This window comes from Belonocnema kinseyi, chromosome 5, assembly GCF_010883055.1.
Source record: "Belonocnema kinseyi isolate 2016_QV_RU_SX_M_011 chromosome 5, B_treatae_v1, whole genome shotgun sequence".
Taxonomy (NCBI): Eukaryota; Metazoa; Arthropoda; class Insecta; order Hymenoptera; family Cynipidae; genus Belonocnema; species Belonocnema kinseyi.
Window position 1 is genome coordinate 117,413,035 of NC_046661.1, and position 16,749 is coordinate 117,429,783.

General features: G+C 26.8%; 1 protein-coding gene across 3 annotated transcripts in view; it reads left to right on the forward strand.

The window, feature by feature from the left end:
- Positions 1–60: 60 nt before the first annotated feature.
- LOC117173156 (probable cleavage and polyadenylation specificity factor subunit 2) overlaps positions 61–16,749 on the forward strand; it is a 20,793-nt gene continuing 4,104 nt past the window's right edge. Inside the window, exons 1-8 of one of the 3 annotated variants that reach the window (XM_033361566.1) lie at positions 294–346; positions 473–518; positions 1,594–1,781; positions 4,029–4,188; positions 7,780–8,131; positions 11,047–11,357; positions 11,511–11,770; positions 11,869–12,054. In XM_033361566.1, the coding sequence (XP_033217457.1) occupies positions 1,633–1,781; positions 4,029–4,188; positions 7,780–8,131; positions 11,047–11,357; positions 11,511–11,770; positions 11,869–12,054 (1,418 nt within the window). In that variant the 5' untranslated portion in view covers positions 294–346; positions 473–518; positions 1,594–1,632. Of the gene's footprint in view, positions 151–292; positions 519–1,593; positions 1,782–4,028; positions 4,189–7,779; positions 8,132–11,046; positions 11,358–11,510; positions 11,771–11,868; positions 12,055–16,749 lie in introns of those variants that run through there. The other 2 variants (XM_033361567.1, XM_033361565.1) reach the window with 2 other exon arrangements.

Here is a 16,749-nt window from a genome sequence, read left to right on the forward strand (position 1 = left end):
ACTGTTGGTTGGATTGAAAAAAACTAGTACATTTAGTAGAAAACTAAGGACGTAATATACGTAGTAATATACATGTCGAATACCATGTAATATATGTGATGTATTACAAGTACCTATCCCTGGCCATCATCTTTGTCCGTGATATATTAGGTATTTTACCCGATTTTACCTGGTGTCTAGGCAAAATACTTCACCTATGCATTTTACGGAAAAAACCTCGCGTCACGCGTAACAACACATCCCTGCATTTCACCCAACCAAATTGAATACGTGTGATACCCCTTCTGAGGCGCACGCAGATTTGCAACAATGTGAATCTGTCATCACTGCTGCCGTGTGAATGATGGTGTGGATGCAATGATAAGAAATAACCGTTTTTCGCTTTAAATAAACTTTCTGTTACATTTTATCGGATATTAAATGTAAAACTTTCTTTAATCCGTGTTATTTAAATATGTTTCCTGCTTTGTAGGATTTATAGTCAAACTACTCCAAATGTCACCGTAGACAATTTTGAGGTTAGGTATAAAAATGTTAAATTTCTTAATAAATCATGTATTTAAACTTTTATATGAATACCAGAGTTGATATTAATATTTACAAATGAAATTCATTATCTACAGAGAGTTTTTTAAACAATTAATAAGTTTTATTACGAAAATATGCTATTTTTCTTTTCGTCAACAACGTAACCTCTTAAATATTTGATGTTTTTACTAAAGTTTACGTTTTAATATAATGAATATCAGAAGAAATAAATAACACAATAGCTCATAATAATTCGATCTTTTCATTCGTTAATGAAAATTTTTGCATTGCATTTGTTTATTCCGAACCCAAAATAGTTTTTCGATTTTTCGGGGGTTTAATCACAAGAAGGGGAAATCTTAGTTAAATACTCATTGATAAAATTGTGTTATTAATTTTTAGAGAACGTATATAATATTCCCCTTAGTTTTTTTTGTATATGAATCCGTCGGAATTCAAGTGTTCAAGTTTAATTCTTTATCAGATTTTAAATTGTGAAACTTAATAATTTCAAAAATGATTTATTGGGGTTTATTCTCTTGAATCATTTGTTTAACATTTGGTTTGTTTGAAATCAGAAATTCTTCTTTATTGAAATTTATATAAAAATTAAAAAAAAAGTGTATACTTTTAATTTCTTTTTTCAGTTTATTGCAGTAAAATTTACATGATATAAACTTAAAGTAGGATTTGAATAGTTGTTTTTATTTATTTATTATTTTATTAAATTTCCAAAAACTCGATAATAAACATCCTTTTATGTTGTTACCGTCATTTAAGAGTGAATAATTCAACCTTCTTTTTCCTAAAAGTAAAATCTTAAAACCGGCCATGGTCGTATTTGAAATAAAAATGCTAAATTGCAACATATTTCTGCTTTAAATAAGACTTAGAAAAATTGAATTCAAAAGTCCTAAATTTTCTATAACTTTTATGTCGAATTCCTGATGCCGGACAACTTTTCTGGCACTGATTTGCAATAAAAAATGAACATCAATAATTTAATTTAAATAGGTAATAATATATTTCTAAGTTTCATACATGTTAATTTGTTTTTCCTTTCAGGTGGTTAATTAAAGCTATAACAGAAAAAAAAACATCACCATGACGTCGATTATTAAACTGAGCGCTATTAGCGGGGCAATGGATGAAAGTCCACCATGTTATCTGCTGCAACTCGACGAGCTCAAAATTCTGCTAGATTGCGGTTGGGACGAAAATTTCGATCAAGATTTTATTAAAGAATTGAAAAGGTAAGATTTTTGGATCGTCGGGTGTATCTCATACATATAAAAATGTTTATTGTTAATTAATTTTGAAATTATGCTTCATTTTGTCAAATGCATTATGGAAAAGGCATTAAAATAGATTTCAGTTTGCTGTTTGCTAGTTATTTCTGGTAGAAATAGGTAGGAATGGAGACAGAAAACTTCATTCTAAAAATTTCCTAATTTTTCATTTTCCCTGACTATTAATATTCAAATACCAACATTTTAATCTTGGCATATTAAAAAAATATACTTTTATACCATAAAAGATAAATTTTTAACGAAATACTTATATTTTCAAACGAATAGTTGAATTTTCAGGAAAAAAATAATTTTCCAAAAGTAGTTAAATTTTTGCATTAAAAAAAGTTTAAGAAATTAGTTAAACTTTTACCCACGTATTTAAATTTTCAATTAAAAAAGGTAACTTTTTAACATGATAGTTCAAATAGCAAATAACGAGATGCATTTTCAAATAAAAATATGAATCTTTAAAAAAAAATGATTTATGAACAAAGTGGTTTAACCAAAATTCACAAACAAAATATATGAATCCTCAAGCAAAAAAGATTAATTTTCAACCAAACAGTTTTATTTTCATTAAAGAAAGATAAAATTTCTACTAAAACAAATGAATTTTTTAATCAAAGCCATATTTAAAAAAAATTGTTGAATTTTCATCCAAAAAAGAATTCAGTTGAATTTTCAACACTAAAATGTCCATTTTAAACAAAAAGTAAATTTGTTATAAAACAGTGGAATTTTCAGCAAAAAGTATGATTTTTTAACAGGATTGTAGAATTTTCAATTGAATAGTGACATTTTTATACAAGAGAGATGCCAGCTCTACTAAAACAGATGAATTTATTAAATTAAAAAAGCCAATTTACAAAATAGTAATTACATTTTCAACCAAAAAATTAAACCATCATTAAAAAAAGAGTTTAAGAAAAGTTCAACTTTTACCCTTGTATTTAAATTTTCAATTAGAAAGGGTAATTTTTTAACAAAATAGTTCCAATTGCAACCAAAGATATGAATTTTGAACTGAAAATATGAATCTTCAATAAAAAAAATATTTCTGAACAAAGTGGCTTAACCAAAATTTACAAACAAAATGTATGAATCATCAAGCAAAAAAGATTAATTTTTAACCAGACAGTTGCATTTTCATTCAAGAAAGATCAAATTTATACTTAAATAGATGAATTTTTAAATCAAAGACTTATTTAAAAAAAATACTTAAATTTTCATTCAAAAAAGATTGAAGTTGACTTTTCAACACGAAAAGATCAATTTTAAACATTAAGTAAATTTTCTATGAAGCAGTGGAATTTTCAGCAAAAAGGATGATTTTTTAACAGAATTGTAGAATTTTCAATTAAATAGCGACATTTTTATCCAAGAGAGATGCAAGTTCTACTAAAACAGGTGTATTTTTAAATTAAAAAGACCAATTTTCAAAAAATAGTTGAGTTTTCATGCAAAAATATTTGAGTTTGACGTTTCAACATAAACATATGAGTTTCAAACAAGAAGTAAATTTTGTACGAAGATACTTGAATTGTCAACCCGAAAAAATGAAATTTCAATAAAACAGTTTAATTTTCAGTCAAAAGGATAACTTTTTAACAAAATTGTTGAATTTTCAACTAAATAGTTGCTTTTTTATCCAAGAAAGATGCAACTTCTATTAAAATAGATGAATATTTAAATAAAAAAAGTAGAGTTGTCATAAAAAAAATTAATTTGATTTCTTAACAATAAAATATGAATCTTTAACAAAAAGTAAATTTTTTACGAAAGTAGTTGAATTTTAAACGGGAAAGGAGGAATTTTCAACAAAGCCGTTTGAATTTATAAACAGATAATAAAATTTATAACTAAAAATGTAATCTCCAGGAGGCAGAAACTGCAAACAAAAAAGAAATGCGAGGCAAACAAGTTACTAAGAAGAATATTATGTGACCACAATTTTGTAATATTTTGAACCTAGAGTCCTTTATGAATGGAGGAAAACATTTTTTAATTAAAATTGAAAATTTTCAAAATTCTTCTTCTTAGCAGCTATTTAAAGTTATAGAAATTCCCTGACCTTTTCAAAGGCGTTAAATGACGAATATTTTACATCCCGAAGTTCTTTTTATACATATTATAATTGTTTTTTTTTCATTGATTGGAATGATGGATTATAATATATGTTTTTAATGTAACTAATATATTTTGACTCAGGCACGTCAATCAAATAGATGCAGTTCTTTTATCTTATCCTGATCCGTTGCACTTAGGAGCTTTGCCATATTTGGTGGGAAAATGTGGTCTTAGTTGTCCCATTTATGCAACCATTCCAGTGTATAAAATGGGACAAATGTTTATGTATGACCTCTTTCAGGTAATTTTCTTATTCCTAATTTTTTCAGTTAAATTACACCTGTGGGTCGAAATCATTTCCAGTCGAACAAGCTGTGCATGCTAGCCACATAATCAATTCCTCTAGAAATGTTGTTCTCTAAAGGATTTCAGACGATACCCGTTTCATCAATTTGAAATTTTTCTTTTGATTCTGATAGACTTTTCTATTCTCTTTTTTAATTCACAGTAAATTTCCAAAAACTTAAAGATTTGAAATAGTTTCTTCTTCACTTACATTTTTTTAAAAGTACTACTAATAAAGTTAAATATATTCCATAATATTTTATCATATTTCCACATCTTGGAGAGGAGAAAGAATTTGTTTTCTTTTAAAAAAATGATCATTCAAAATTTTTGCAAAAGCGATACGAAAAGTCCTTTGGGAATTTTGTTTTATTTTGCGTTATTATTGAAATATTCGCAAAAATATGAATCAATAAATAAAATATGGAAGCTTGAAATATGAGAAAAGGTACAAACAAATCTTTCATGACAGAAACAGTAAACCACGATTGACAAGATATTACTGTCGATGAATGATTCAAAATACGAATTGTGACACAAGTTATGTACTTTAAAAATGTAAAGTGCTACGAATTTTTAAAGAGAAAAGAAAGATCTATATGAATTAAAAAAGACAATGTTAAATATATGCATTGGTTTAGACACTGCAATACTTTAGTTTTTTCTCTCAGTAAGTTAGAGGTAACCTAGAGAGATATTTTTTAATTAAAGAAAAATCCTTAGCAAATATTAAAAAAATATAGAGAATATCTGTTATTTTAATTCTTCAAGGAAATTTGATTTAAAATCCGAAGTCAAAATGTCAAATTAAAAATGACGGATCATAAAAATAAAAATGAAACCGATTTCACTAAAACCTGTTATTTGGGTATGAAGGTGGATCCAATATGAGGGTTCGTAATTGTAAAAAAAAAACGATTTTACTCAAAATTCCTATAACGGTATTTTTCGGGTCGGCGATTTCAAATCCAATACATACACACAGAAATACTCATTTGTATATAAAAATATCTGAGTATGAAGATTAAAAGATAAGGAAGACTGTTCCAATAAAATATGTCACTAAAGTAACTATTAATATACGAGCAAAAGCAAATTCTAAGTATGCAGAAAAAGATGTCCCTGTTCTTGAATTATCCTCCATTTTGAATCTTCATATTTCGACTTCGGATTTGAAAGAAGCGAACCGAAAAACCCCCGAGTATCAATTCTTAGTGAAACATCTTTCATTTTTACAATTATGGTCCGCCATATTGTATTTGCAATTTTTAATTTTGATATTTTTAATTCGGATTTGAAGTCAGTGACCCTAGAAGTCCTTAAATACTCCGAATGGTAAAATTTGCTTTGATAAAAATTATACGTTTGTTTAATGATTAAAATAGCAACCTGGTAACAAAAATTCGAACTAGAAAGAATAGATACGATTCTAAAGTTGTACATTAACTTTTTTTATAAAAGAGTTCTAACGATTTTTGTTGTGGAGTATAAAGTATTTGTTGAATACTAAAAGTAAGTCTTTATCGGAAACAAGGGGGTGTAGATGGAATTTACATCTTGTAAGGTGAAGAAAATATTTGTTTGCAGAAATATCTGTCCTACTGTGATTTTCATCCTTTTTCAAAATACATTTTCAGTTGATCAACTGCAAATATAAATTAGTAATGATTTTTAAAAGTAAACTGTTCTTTAAGATTTAAAAAATGAATAATAATTAACTTTACAAGACGATTCGAAATCAGTTCGCAATTTTTAAATTTCCAGCTTCTAACGTTAAAAATTATGTAAACTATTTACAATTTTAAAATAACTTTAAAATAATATATTCATAAACAAAGGTTTTTATTAAATCTCAAATATTAGTTCAGTCTAAAATATTCAATTTTTAAACCATTCAATTTGACATTTTTTAATTAAGAAAAATAAGAAATACTTAATATTTATAAATGTCTGTTTATTTAAAATCTGTAATTATAGTTAAATATTAAAAAAGTAAATTTTGAACGTTAAATTTTACTTGTTCTATTTAAAAAAATTTAATTGTCAAGTAAAATTGTTGAACTTCGATGTATAAATAACAATTGAACACGTATTATTCTTTCAAGAACAACAAGGAAGTTGAAGAAATATTTAGAAGTTTTGAAAAAATTAAAATTCAATTTAAAATTTGAAATGATTTCAAATAATTTAAACAAAGTGTGTACGTGTACCGCCAAAATATAGATTTTGGCTGATTTCGAATAAAAAATTTAAGAAAGATTTATAAAATTATCAAAAATTAATGTGGAAGAGAATTTAAAAAGAAATTTAGAAAAAATTGGATTTATTTTAAAGGATGCTTAGAAGTTCTGAAATAATTTCAAAAATAATTAAAAATTTAAAAAAATGTGAACATGCAGATGGTTCAAGATTTTCAAATATAATTGGGAAGCATTTTAAGGATTTTTGAACCATTTAAAATATAAATAATTCAACTTTTAATTTAAGAAGTGTTCAGTTTATAAAAAAATATAATCGTTCAGTTTTTAATGTTTCTGGCTTAAAATTGTTTTAAATGATCTAATTTTGAAAAATTGTTAATTCATTGATTGATTCTTCAATTTAGACTTTAGAGCATTGAAAATAATAACGTGGATTTATATATTTAGAACTGAATCTGAATCTTTGAATTATACAATTTACAAAAGTTAAAAAATTTATTTTGCATTGTAAAAGTTTGAAATTGAAGTGTTCCACTTTGAGCGCTTTTATTTGTAGCTCAGTTTTTATTAATTCAAATGGAAAAATTGTTAGCTTCAGAGTTCGATTTTTTAAATTTCATTGACCGTCAAAAATGTTTGTGAGCCGGAAAATGACTAGGATTTTTTTTCTTGGATTAAAACAGCCACCCTAAATCATCTATTATTCGTATTTTTCGCATAATCTGGATACAAATTTTCGCTACATACACTAATTCAAGTTCATCTAAATTAAAATTCATTGAAACTTCTATGAAATAGGGAAATAGTTTTTTTTTTAACCTACTTTTATGCAAAAATTAATGTACAACTTTAAAATTTTACCTACTCTTTTTAGTTCCAGTTTTGGGCACCAGGTGGAGAAATGGTAGACCACCATTCCCAATACGCCCATGGTATTCGATAAACATTTTTGTACAAAAATTGCTACATTCAACATAGATTTTCAAGGTCATCATTTATATTTTACACTGTCTTTATGTTTTTCCTATGGTCATTAAGGATTTATATTAAACTTAAAAAAAAAATGATACCCTCTAGGTCACTCCTATCAAAAGTTCTAGGATTTTGAGAAAAAATTCAACCTGCCCGACTGGCAATGAGTTCGGCCTATACATACTTAAGAAATTTTAATGCAAATACAATTTCTCAATATTTGTAGAGATAAAACAATCTTTTTTTTATGTAAAGTACCAAATTTAAAAGATTTGATTTTGGAGGCAGTTGAGTTTATAATCTCTTAAATTTGAAAGCACTCGAAATTTTGAGTAATAAGAAAATCTGAAAGAGATGAAATTTAAATTTCGCAGTCTCGGCATAATATGGAAGACTTCGACCTCTTTACATTAGACGACGTTGACGCAGCATTCGACAAAATTGTGCAGTTGAAATACAATCAGAGTATTTCCATGAAAGGCAAAGGATATGGAGTTACCCTAACACCTCTTCCAGCTGGTCATATGATCGGCGGCACAATTTGGAAGATAGTGAAGGTCGGAGAAGAGGATATAATCTACGCTGTGGATTTTAATCACAAAAAGGAGAGGCATTTGAACGGATGCGAATTGGAGAGACTACAAAGGCCTTCTTTACTAATCACTGACGCTTTTAATGCAACTTATCAGCAAGCTAGGCGACGCACCAGAGACGAGAAATTAATGAGTAAGTACCAAAGAGATGAATTTTCTACGAAAAAGATATATTTTTAACAAAGTAATTCGACTTTCAACCATCTTTTTTCATTGTTGACTAAAAAAAAATGACTTCAACAAAATATTTACATTTTCAACAAAACAATTACATTTGCAAACCAAATACAATAAAAAGAATTGAACGATGAATACATAAAAAGGGGAAATTTATTGAAAACACGAGAATTTTCTCCTTTAAAAAGGAGAAAAGAGGGGAATATGGGAAAGTGTATGAAGTTGGGAATGTGAAAGTGATTTTCAAACTTATTAAATCAATTATTATTGAACTTTGCCGTTCCAGGATCATCTTTCGCAAAAGTCACATTTTATTTTTAAGAAAACTTTCAAATAAAAAAAAAACTTATAAAGTTTGAGATGTAAAGCAATCTAATTGGAAGAGCTAATTTTATTCATATTTTTATTCCGTATTTATTATTTATATTTTATTTATTATTTATTCCGTATTATTATTATTTATTATTATTATTATTCAATAATTAATTATCAAATTAAATTTATTAAAATTAATATAAGAAACGTATATTTTATAACTTGAATTTAATTATTTTCACATAATACTGACGGAGAAGTATCAAGTTGAAATCTCAAAATTTGACATTTCGAAGCAGTATTTTGCAATTAATTGTAGTTATTTAGTCTGATTCAAATTATTTTATACTTCCATTTCAAACTTCAAATCGTCAAATTTGACTTCAGGAAAATCTAGGAACATTATATTTCAACATGAAAATTGTTCGAAATCACGTTTAAAAGATATCAATTTTAAAAGAATTCAGAGAAAAGTGTATACCTGAATTCAGTAATAGCCTACCTCTCGTCTTGAGATTATGAAAATGGGAACTTTATGAGTGAAAAAAATAAATAAAGTTGTTTCCAAAGTCATATAATTCCTTGGATCTCGTATTATATAAAATTCTTGATGAAATTCTGATTTTATACTCATCAACAATATTTTTTACTCACTATTTTTAATTCAATATTGAATATTTTCCCTATATTCCCCTATATAACTCGTGGTTCAATCACTATATTTAAAGTGATTTTTAACATTTTAGGGTATTTTTAATACTTTAAGGCATTTTCAAGAGCTTTCAATATAAAATATTTTAGGGACTTTTAAAAGATTCCAAGAAATTAGTAATTAATTTTATTAATTTGAAAGGCTTTCAAAGCATTTGTAATGTTTTAGGATAATGCATTTTCTAAATTTCGGAAAATATGGAGCGATTTTACAGGACCTATAAGGTTTTAGGATTTTAGTTATTTTTAAGATTTTTAAAGCTCTCAAGGTATTTTAGTATATTTTCCAGGATTTAAGGAAATATCACCAAATTTCATAGAATTTATTAAAAAAAGTAAGATATTTTTTAGGCTGTCAAAGATTTGAAGAGATTTAAAATTACTTTTTGGTGTTCACCCGGCATTCTTATTAATTTATCCTGAATTCTTTTCGATTCTTTAGAGTTCTTTTAAATTTTACAATTAACTCGAATTCTTCTAAATTTACTCAATTTTACTTAATTCAATAGATTGGTTTGAATTAACATTTTTGTTTTTATTAAAAAGGTAGGTATTTTATCAAATTCTTTTGAATATCCTTTCAATTTTTCTAACCTCATTTCAAGCTTCCCCAATGCAATCAATTTCTTTTTGCTTTTGAATTGTTTTTAATTCCATTGATTGATTTTTTAATTTAGTTCGTTTTTTTTGTAATATTTAATATTTGTTTTCGATTTTTACAAATTATTCGAATTCATTTGAATTTTTGTAGGCATTAGTCACTTCTTTTGTCAGGAATTAGTATGTTTTCATAGATTTAAAAATTTGAAATTATTTTTTGAAATTCACCCTGAATTCTTATTAATTTACTCTCGATTCTTTTAAATACTCTTGAATTTTTTTATTCACTTTAATTCTTCTAAATTTACTCAATTCTACTTAATTCAGTTACGTATTTTAATTTTTCAATTAATATTTAATAAAATAATAAAATGATAATAATGATTAAGAATGGAAGCTTCTAATGTGTCCCCTAAGGGTTTACGTACTTACTTGGTGGTGGGAGGGGGGCCTACAGTTTAAGGTTGGTTCCGAACCACCCAGAGCAACAGCTTTAAGTGCTAGTTTTAAGTACTAGTTTCATCAATTTGTTCCATTGTTTTTCCTTTATTGTTCACTGAAGTGAAGTTAGCTGATGGTTGAAGTGAAAATACCAATGGATTTTTTTTTTTTAATTTGTAAAAGTTTTTATTTAATTGATCCTGAAGTCTTGGAATCGCATTTTGAATTCTTAGGCATTTTATTACATTTTTTTTAATTCCCTTCAATTTTTCTCAGTTAATTTCAAAGTTTCTGAATTCAATGAAGTTTTTCCATATTTTTAAATTGTTTTCAATTCATAAGAATTTTTTTTATTTAATTCAATTATTATTAATTTCATCGAATTCTTCTCATTTTTCTCAAATTCATTCAAATTCATTAAAATTTTACGGAAATCAATCGAATTGTTTTTTATTTAAACCATTTTTTCCAATCTATTAAAATTTTTTCGAATTTATTTTGAATAATTTTAAAGTATTATGAATTTATCCTGAATTTGTTAACCTTTGAGTGTGAAAAAAGTGCCCTATGATAAATGTTACCTCCTAATTTTGTAAGAAATTTGGTCTGAATCACGTCGTTTTTAATAAGTTTGTCTCTTATTGAAATCCAAACTAGAAGAATGCTTCAATTATCATTTTTAATATTTTTGTTCCAAATGAAAACACATCATACTCATAGAATATGAAGAAAATGTGAGGTAAGATTCGAGAGAAGTCGGGGAGTGTCGGAACTATTTTCTACTATTATTGTGTTCTTCTATAGCCAATATTCTTCAAACTTTACGAGGAGGTGGAAATGTTCTCGTTGGTGTTGACACTGCTGGTAGAGTTTTGGAACTCGCTCACATGTTGGATCAGCTCTGGAGAAATAAGGATTCGGGATTGCTTGCTTATTCACTGGCCCTTCTGAATAACGTCAGTTATAATGTTGTGGAGTTTGCCAAATCTCAAATTGAATGGATGAGCGATAAGTTGATGAGGAGTTTTGAAGGTGCAAGAAACAATCCTTTTCAGTTTAAACATCTTCAGCTTTGTCACAGTATGGCAGAATTAAATCAAGTTCCAAGTCCAAAGGTAGGATGTAATTCAGTGAATATAATTTGTTTTGCTTTCAGATTTGCACACATTTTAAAACTATTTCCAGGTGCTTTAATCATTTAATACTGTTAAATTTCGTTCACTTTAGATTTTTCATCCCTTTTAAAAATATAGTTCTATAAATTGTAGGTCGTTTTGGCTAGCACACCAGATATGGAATGCGGATTTTCGCGTGAACTGTTTCTCCAGTGGTGCGCGAATCCTCAGAACAGTATTATTATAACGAGTAGAACATCGCCTGGAACTTTAGCCAGAGATTTGGTAGAAAAGGGTGGAAGCAGAAGTTTCACATTAGACGTGAAAAAACGTGTAAAATTGGAAGGAGCTGAGTTGGAAGAGCATTTGAAAAAGGAGAAATTAAAACAGGAACAGCTCAGACAAGAACAGATGTATGTTTTATTTTATATTTACTTATTCTCAATACTATTTTCATTATTGTAAAGATGAAAAAGTATAGCAAAGTTCACGACTGTTTTTGTGGTTTTAGGGAAACTGCAGATGTGAGTTCAGAGTCTGATGATGAAATAGAGGTTGGTGGAGGAAAGGGAAAACACGATTTGCTCGTCAAACTGGAAAGCAAACCAGGCTTTTTCAAGCAGAGTAAGAAACAATATCCGATGTTTCCTTTTGTGGAGGAAAAAGTCAAGATTGACGAGTACGGTGAAATCATTAGGTGAGCATCTTATACATTATGATATGAATTCCAAGAGTGACGAACAAATATTTTATTTGTCTGAGAAAATCTGAGAATTTAGGTGAAAGGAAAAACGCAATTGGTGAGTTTCGTTAAAAAAAATCGGAAACATTAATTTCAAAAGTAGCATTGCCATTAGACGAATTATGTTGGTCCTTTATCCTTAAGACTTTTCCAACACGTTACAATCAATTTTTTTTAACACGTAAAATAAATTTTTGATGAAAATAAGAAGACATAATCATAAGACAGTTTTTAAGTTGAGAGTTTGACGAATCGAAGAAACTAGTGAAAAAATATTGAAAACAATTCCATTCTTTTCTAAAAAAAATTCGAAGGTAAGAATGTTGCCAAATTCATGTACATAATTAAGAATTCAGTTTCAGTTGAAGGGCAGTGATCAAGAATATAAATTTATTGTCAAATATTAATCAAAAGTTGTATTATTGCATCAGATGAAAAATGATCATTTTAATTAGATTATTTAAATTGAGATAATTATTTTTGAAAATCAAAACTTACTTGAGGCCATGTGACGAGTGGTTCAAGTGGCCAGGTTCCTCCCTTATTGACACTTTTTTATTTCCTGACTTTTTTCCTACATTTTTTTAATTATTAAAAAAGAAAATAAAAATTATTTACAAAAGAAAAATTTCATAATTATTAAAATTGAGGGCCCGGTTCACCTTTCTTAGTGCTTCTTATTTATTATTTTAAATTTTCAACTCGATGTGTCGATTTGAATCCTGAACCAAACTAGACTAATTTTAAAAAAAATTAATTGATAACCCAAAAATTTTCAACTACAACAAATAAATTTTCTAACAAAAATGGAATAGCTATACTTTTGGTAAAAAAATTACATTCAACAAACTCAAAAAGATCCAATAAAATAGTTTATCATTTAAGCAAAGAAATTAATTTTTAACTAAAATAGTGAATCTTCAAAACAAACAAAAAATGAATTCTTAAGCCAATAGTTAAATTTTGAAAATCCAAATGGTGAATTTAAAAAAAAAATCAACTTTTTAAGAACAGAAAATGAAATCTTACAAACATGGTAATTTTTTAACTAATCAGATGAATTTTCAACCAAAAGTTTAATTTAATACCAGAAAAGATAAATTTTCGAAAAAAATGGGATAAATAAATTAAAAAAAAAAAACGAATTTTCAACAAGTTAGTTGAATCATCAAGCAATTTTAATGTCAACATTCTTTATATAGTATTGTTGCAATATATTGCAAATACATTCCCATTAAATCAAACATAATATGGTCAAAAATTCGAGAAATTTATCGTTAAGAAAATATCGAAAAAGTCGACTTTTTCGATTATTTGAAACTTAGTCAATTAGGGAGGGTAAAAAATGTTTTAACTGAATTGTAGCTATACATGTATAAATTGGCTTGCTTTGAACTATTTTTATTAATCATTTAAATCTAAAAACAAAATTTTTTGATCTTCAAATTTGAAGAAGTGCTTCGTTTTTTGACATTTTTAGCCATATCTACGATGCGGACACAGACGGAATTTTTTGTATGAAACTTTAGGGAACTGTTTTTGACTCCCAAAAGAAAGGTTTCATTGCTTGGAACAAATGAAATAGTTAAAGTTTGAGTTAAAAAATTTTCACTAAAAAAAATGTTCAGTCAAACTAATGCATTTTCAACGAAAAAGACGAATTATTAAGAAATTGCATGAATTTTGAACAAAAATGTAAATTCTTGAAGGAATTTTAATTATTCACCGAAAAAATTAATATTCTACCACAAAAGATAAAGTCTCAACAAAATATAAAATTTATTAAACCTTTAAGCCAGAAGACAAATTTGATTTACAAAAATTTAATTTTCAAACCAAAAATATGGCTTTCCAGCAAAAAATTAATTTTTCACGAAACTAATGCATTTTTACCCAACAAAAATGAAATTTCAAACTAAAAAATTGTTTGAACAAAAAAGGCGAATTTTTAACTAACAAATACCAACCTCAAAATATAGAAAAGTTTTATTTTCTGTTAATAAATGAATTTTAAACAACAAAAAAGTATTTTCCACTAAACAGTTAAATTTTCAACCAGAGATAAGCCTTCAATAAAAAAATTTGAACAATGTAGTTTATTTTTTACCCAATTAGTTGAATTTTTAAATAAAAAAGATTATTTTTCAACACAATAATTAAACTTTCAACCAAAGAAAAAAATTTTCAACTTAAAATATGATTCATTAACAAAAAAAGTGATTTTTTAACAAAGTGATTCAACCAAATCTTTCAAACAAATTAATTGTATACTCAAGCATTTTTCATTAAAAAAACCTGAAATTTCTTCTAAAACAAATGAAACTTTAAATCAAAAAGATAAATTTTCAAAAACACAAAAAGTAGTTGAATTTTCGGTTGAGAAAGATTTAATTCGAATTTTACCATCTTAATATGAATTTTTAAACAAGATATAATTTTCTACGAAAACATTAAATTTTCAATCCAAGAAGACGTTTTTTTAACCAAAGAAAACGAATTTTCAACCAAAAAGGATGACTTTTTAACAAAATTGTTGAATTCTCTACCAAATAGTTGTATTTTTATTTTTTAAAATATGAAATTTCTCCTGAAGCATCAGAATTTTTGAATAAAAAAAATTGAGTTTTCATCCAAAAGATTCCAGTTGACTGCAAAATCAAAAATGGAATTTTTTTTAACAAAAAAATAAGTTTCTGCAAAAAAAAATGGAGTTTTCAATCTAAAATGACGAATTTTTTCTACCAAAAAGCAGGTATTTTTAACAAAATAGTTGCATTCTCTACCAAATAGTTGCATTTTTATATAAAAAAAAATTTTGTACTAAAACAGATGAATTTGTTATAAAAATGACAAATTTTTTATAAGCGGAACTCTCATACAGAGAAGATTTCAGTTCATTTTTCAACACCAAAATATACATTTTAAACAAACAGTACATTTTCAACGAAACAGTTGAATTTTCAAAAAAATATTATAATAGTTTAATTTTCAACAAAACAGTTGCTTTTTTATTCAAAAAGATGACTTTTTTCTTCAAACGGATGGATTCTTAATTAAATACGAACAAAAAGAATTTTTGAAAAATAGTTGAATTTTCATCCAACAAATATTTCAGTTCTTTTTTCAACGCCCAAATATTATATTCAAACAGTAGAATGTTCAACCATAAGTTGTGTCTTTTTAACCAAATTGTTTAATTTTCAACCAAGCATTTACTAAAGCGGGTGAATTTTATAATCAAAAAGAGAAAATATAAAAAAAGAGTTGAATTTTCAACTCCTCTCTACTAAAATTGCCCAATCAAAAAATTTTAATCTGGAATTTTCCAATTTGGAACGCTTTTCATTACAAATAATATAGTTTTAACTCCTTTGATTTTTAAATCATCGAATTTTCATATTTGTTTTTGGAAAATATTTCTATTTTAACGTTTTGAACTTGTCCTATTTTCGAAATTTTCTTATAATCTTAAATCGTAAAAATTCGCGCTTCTTTTACTTAAAATAAATTCTGATTTTATAAGCTTTAAATTAGAAATGATACAATTTCAAATCTTCTCTAATAAAATTGCACAATTTTCAAAATTTAATCTAAAAGTGTACAATTTGAAAAGCTTTTAATTCGAAATAATATCATTTGCAAAACTTGTATTTCAACGCTTTTCCGCAAGAGGCGCTACGGCCTAACCTGTTTATCATGAGTTTCACATCGTCACATTGATAGATAATTCATCGACATATAGAAATGGACCGATAATGTTGTGGGGAGAACGGTAATGGGCTCTAAAGAGAGAAAAAATATATGAGACGTAGACCTATCTCTTTCTAGATAAAGTTGATTGGTCGAGAATATTTTCGTTGGCTGAAGTTTGGCGCAACACAGGACCGGGCTTTGTGTCACGAGTGCCCCAATAATATGACGTTTATCGCACTTTTCAGAAATGATTTATTTATAATTTCTTTAATTATAATTTATTGTAAATAAATATAAAAAAGGGTGGCAGTCTGTGTAGTATTTTCAATCCAATTTCAAGAAGAATTTAAGGTTAGAAAGTTTTTAAAATAATCTATCTGAAACAGGTTATTTTACATGAATGTTCTTTAAAATTCAATTTATTATAACTACAAATTTCTAATATATTGTTTATCTTTTTTTTTAATTAACCGTACAGAATATTTAAGCAATATCCGGGGCCACCAATTCACTTGACAGAGTCCTGAAATAGATAAAGCTACGAGGGTAGTTCAATAAGTCCTTAGAATGAAGTATAAAAACAATTTTTTTTGGGTAAATTTTTTTTTTATTTTTCAACATAATCTCCTTGGAGCTCTATACACTTGGTCAATCGCTTTCCAAGTTTTTTTAATCCTTCAGAAAAGTGCGTTTTCGGAAGTTCCTCAAAATAAGCCCTTACAGAGGCAATGACGTCTTCGTTGTCTGGAAATCTCTGTCCACCGAGCCATTTTTTCAAGTTTGGAAATAAGTAGAATATCCACTGTTTGTATTGTTCCTTTGTCTCAGGAGTGTAATGGTGTATCCATGTTTCATTCCAGTCACAAATCGACGAAAAAATTCCTCACGATTCCGACTTATGCGCGCCAAAAGAGCCTCAGAGGCGACCACTCTATTGCGTTTATTCTCAGCTGAGAG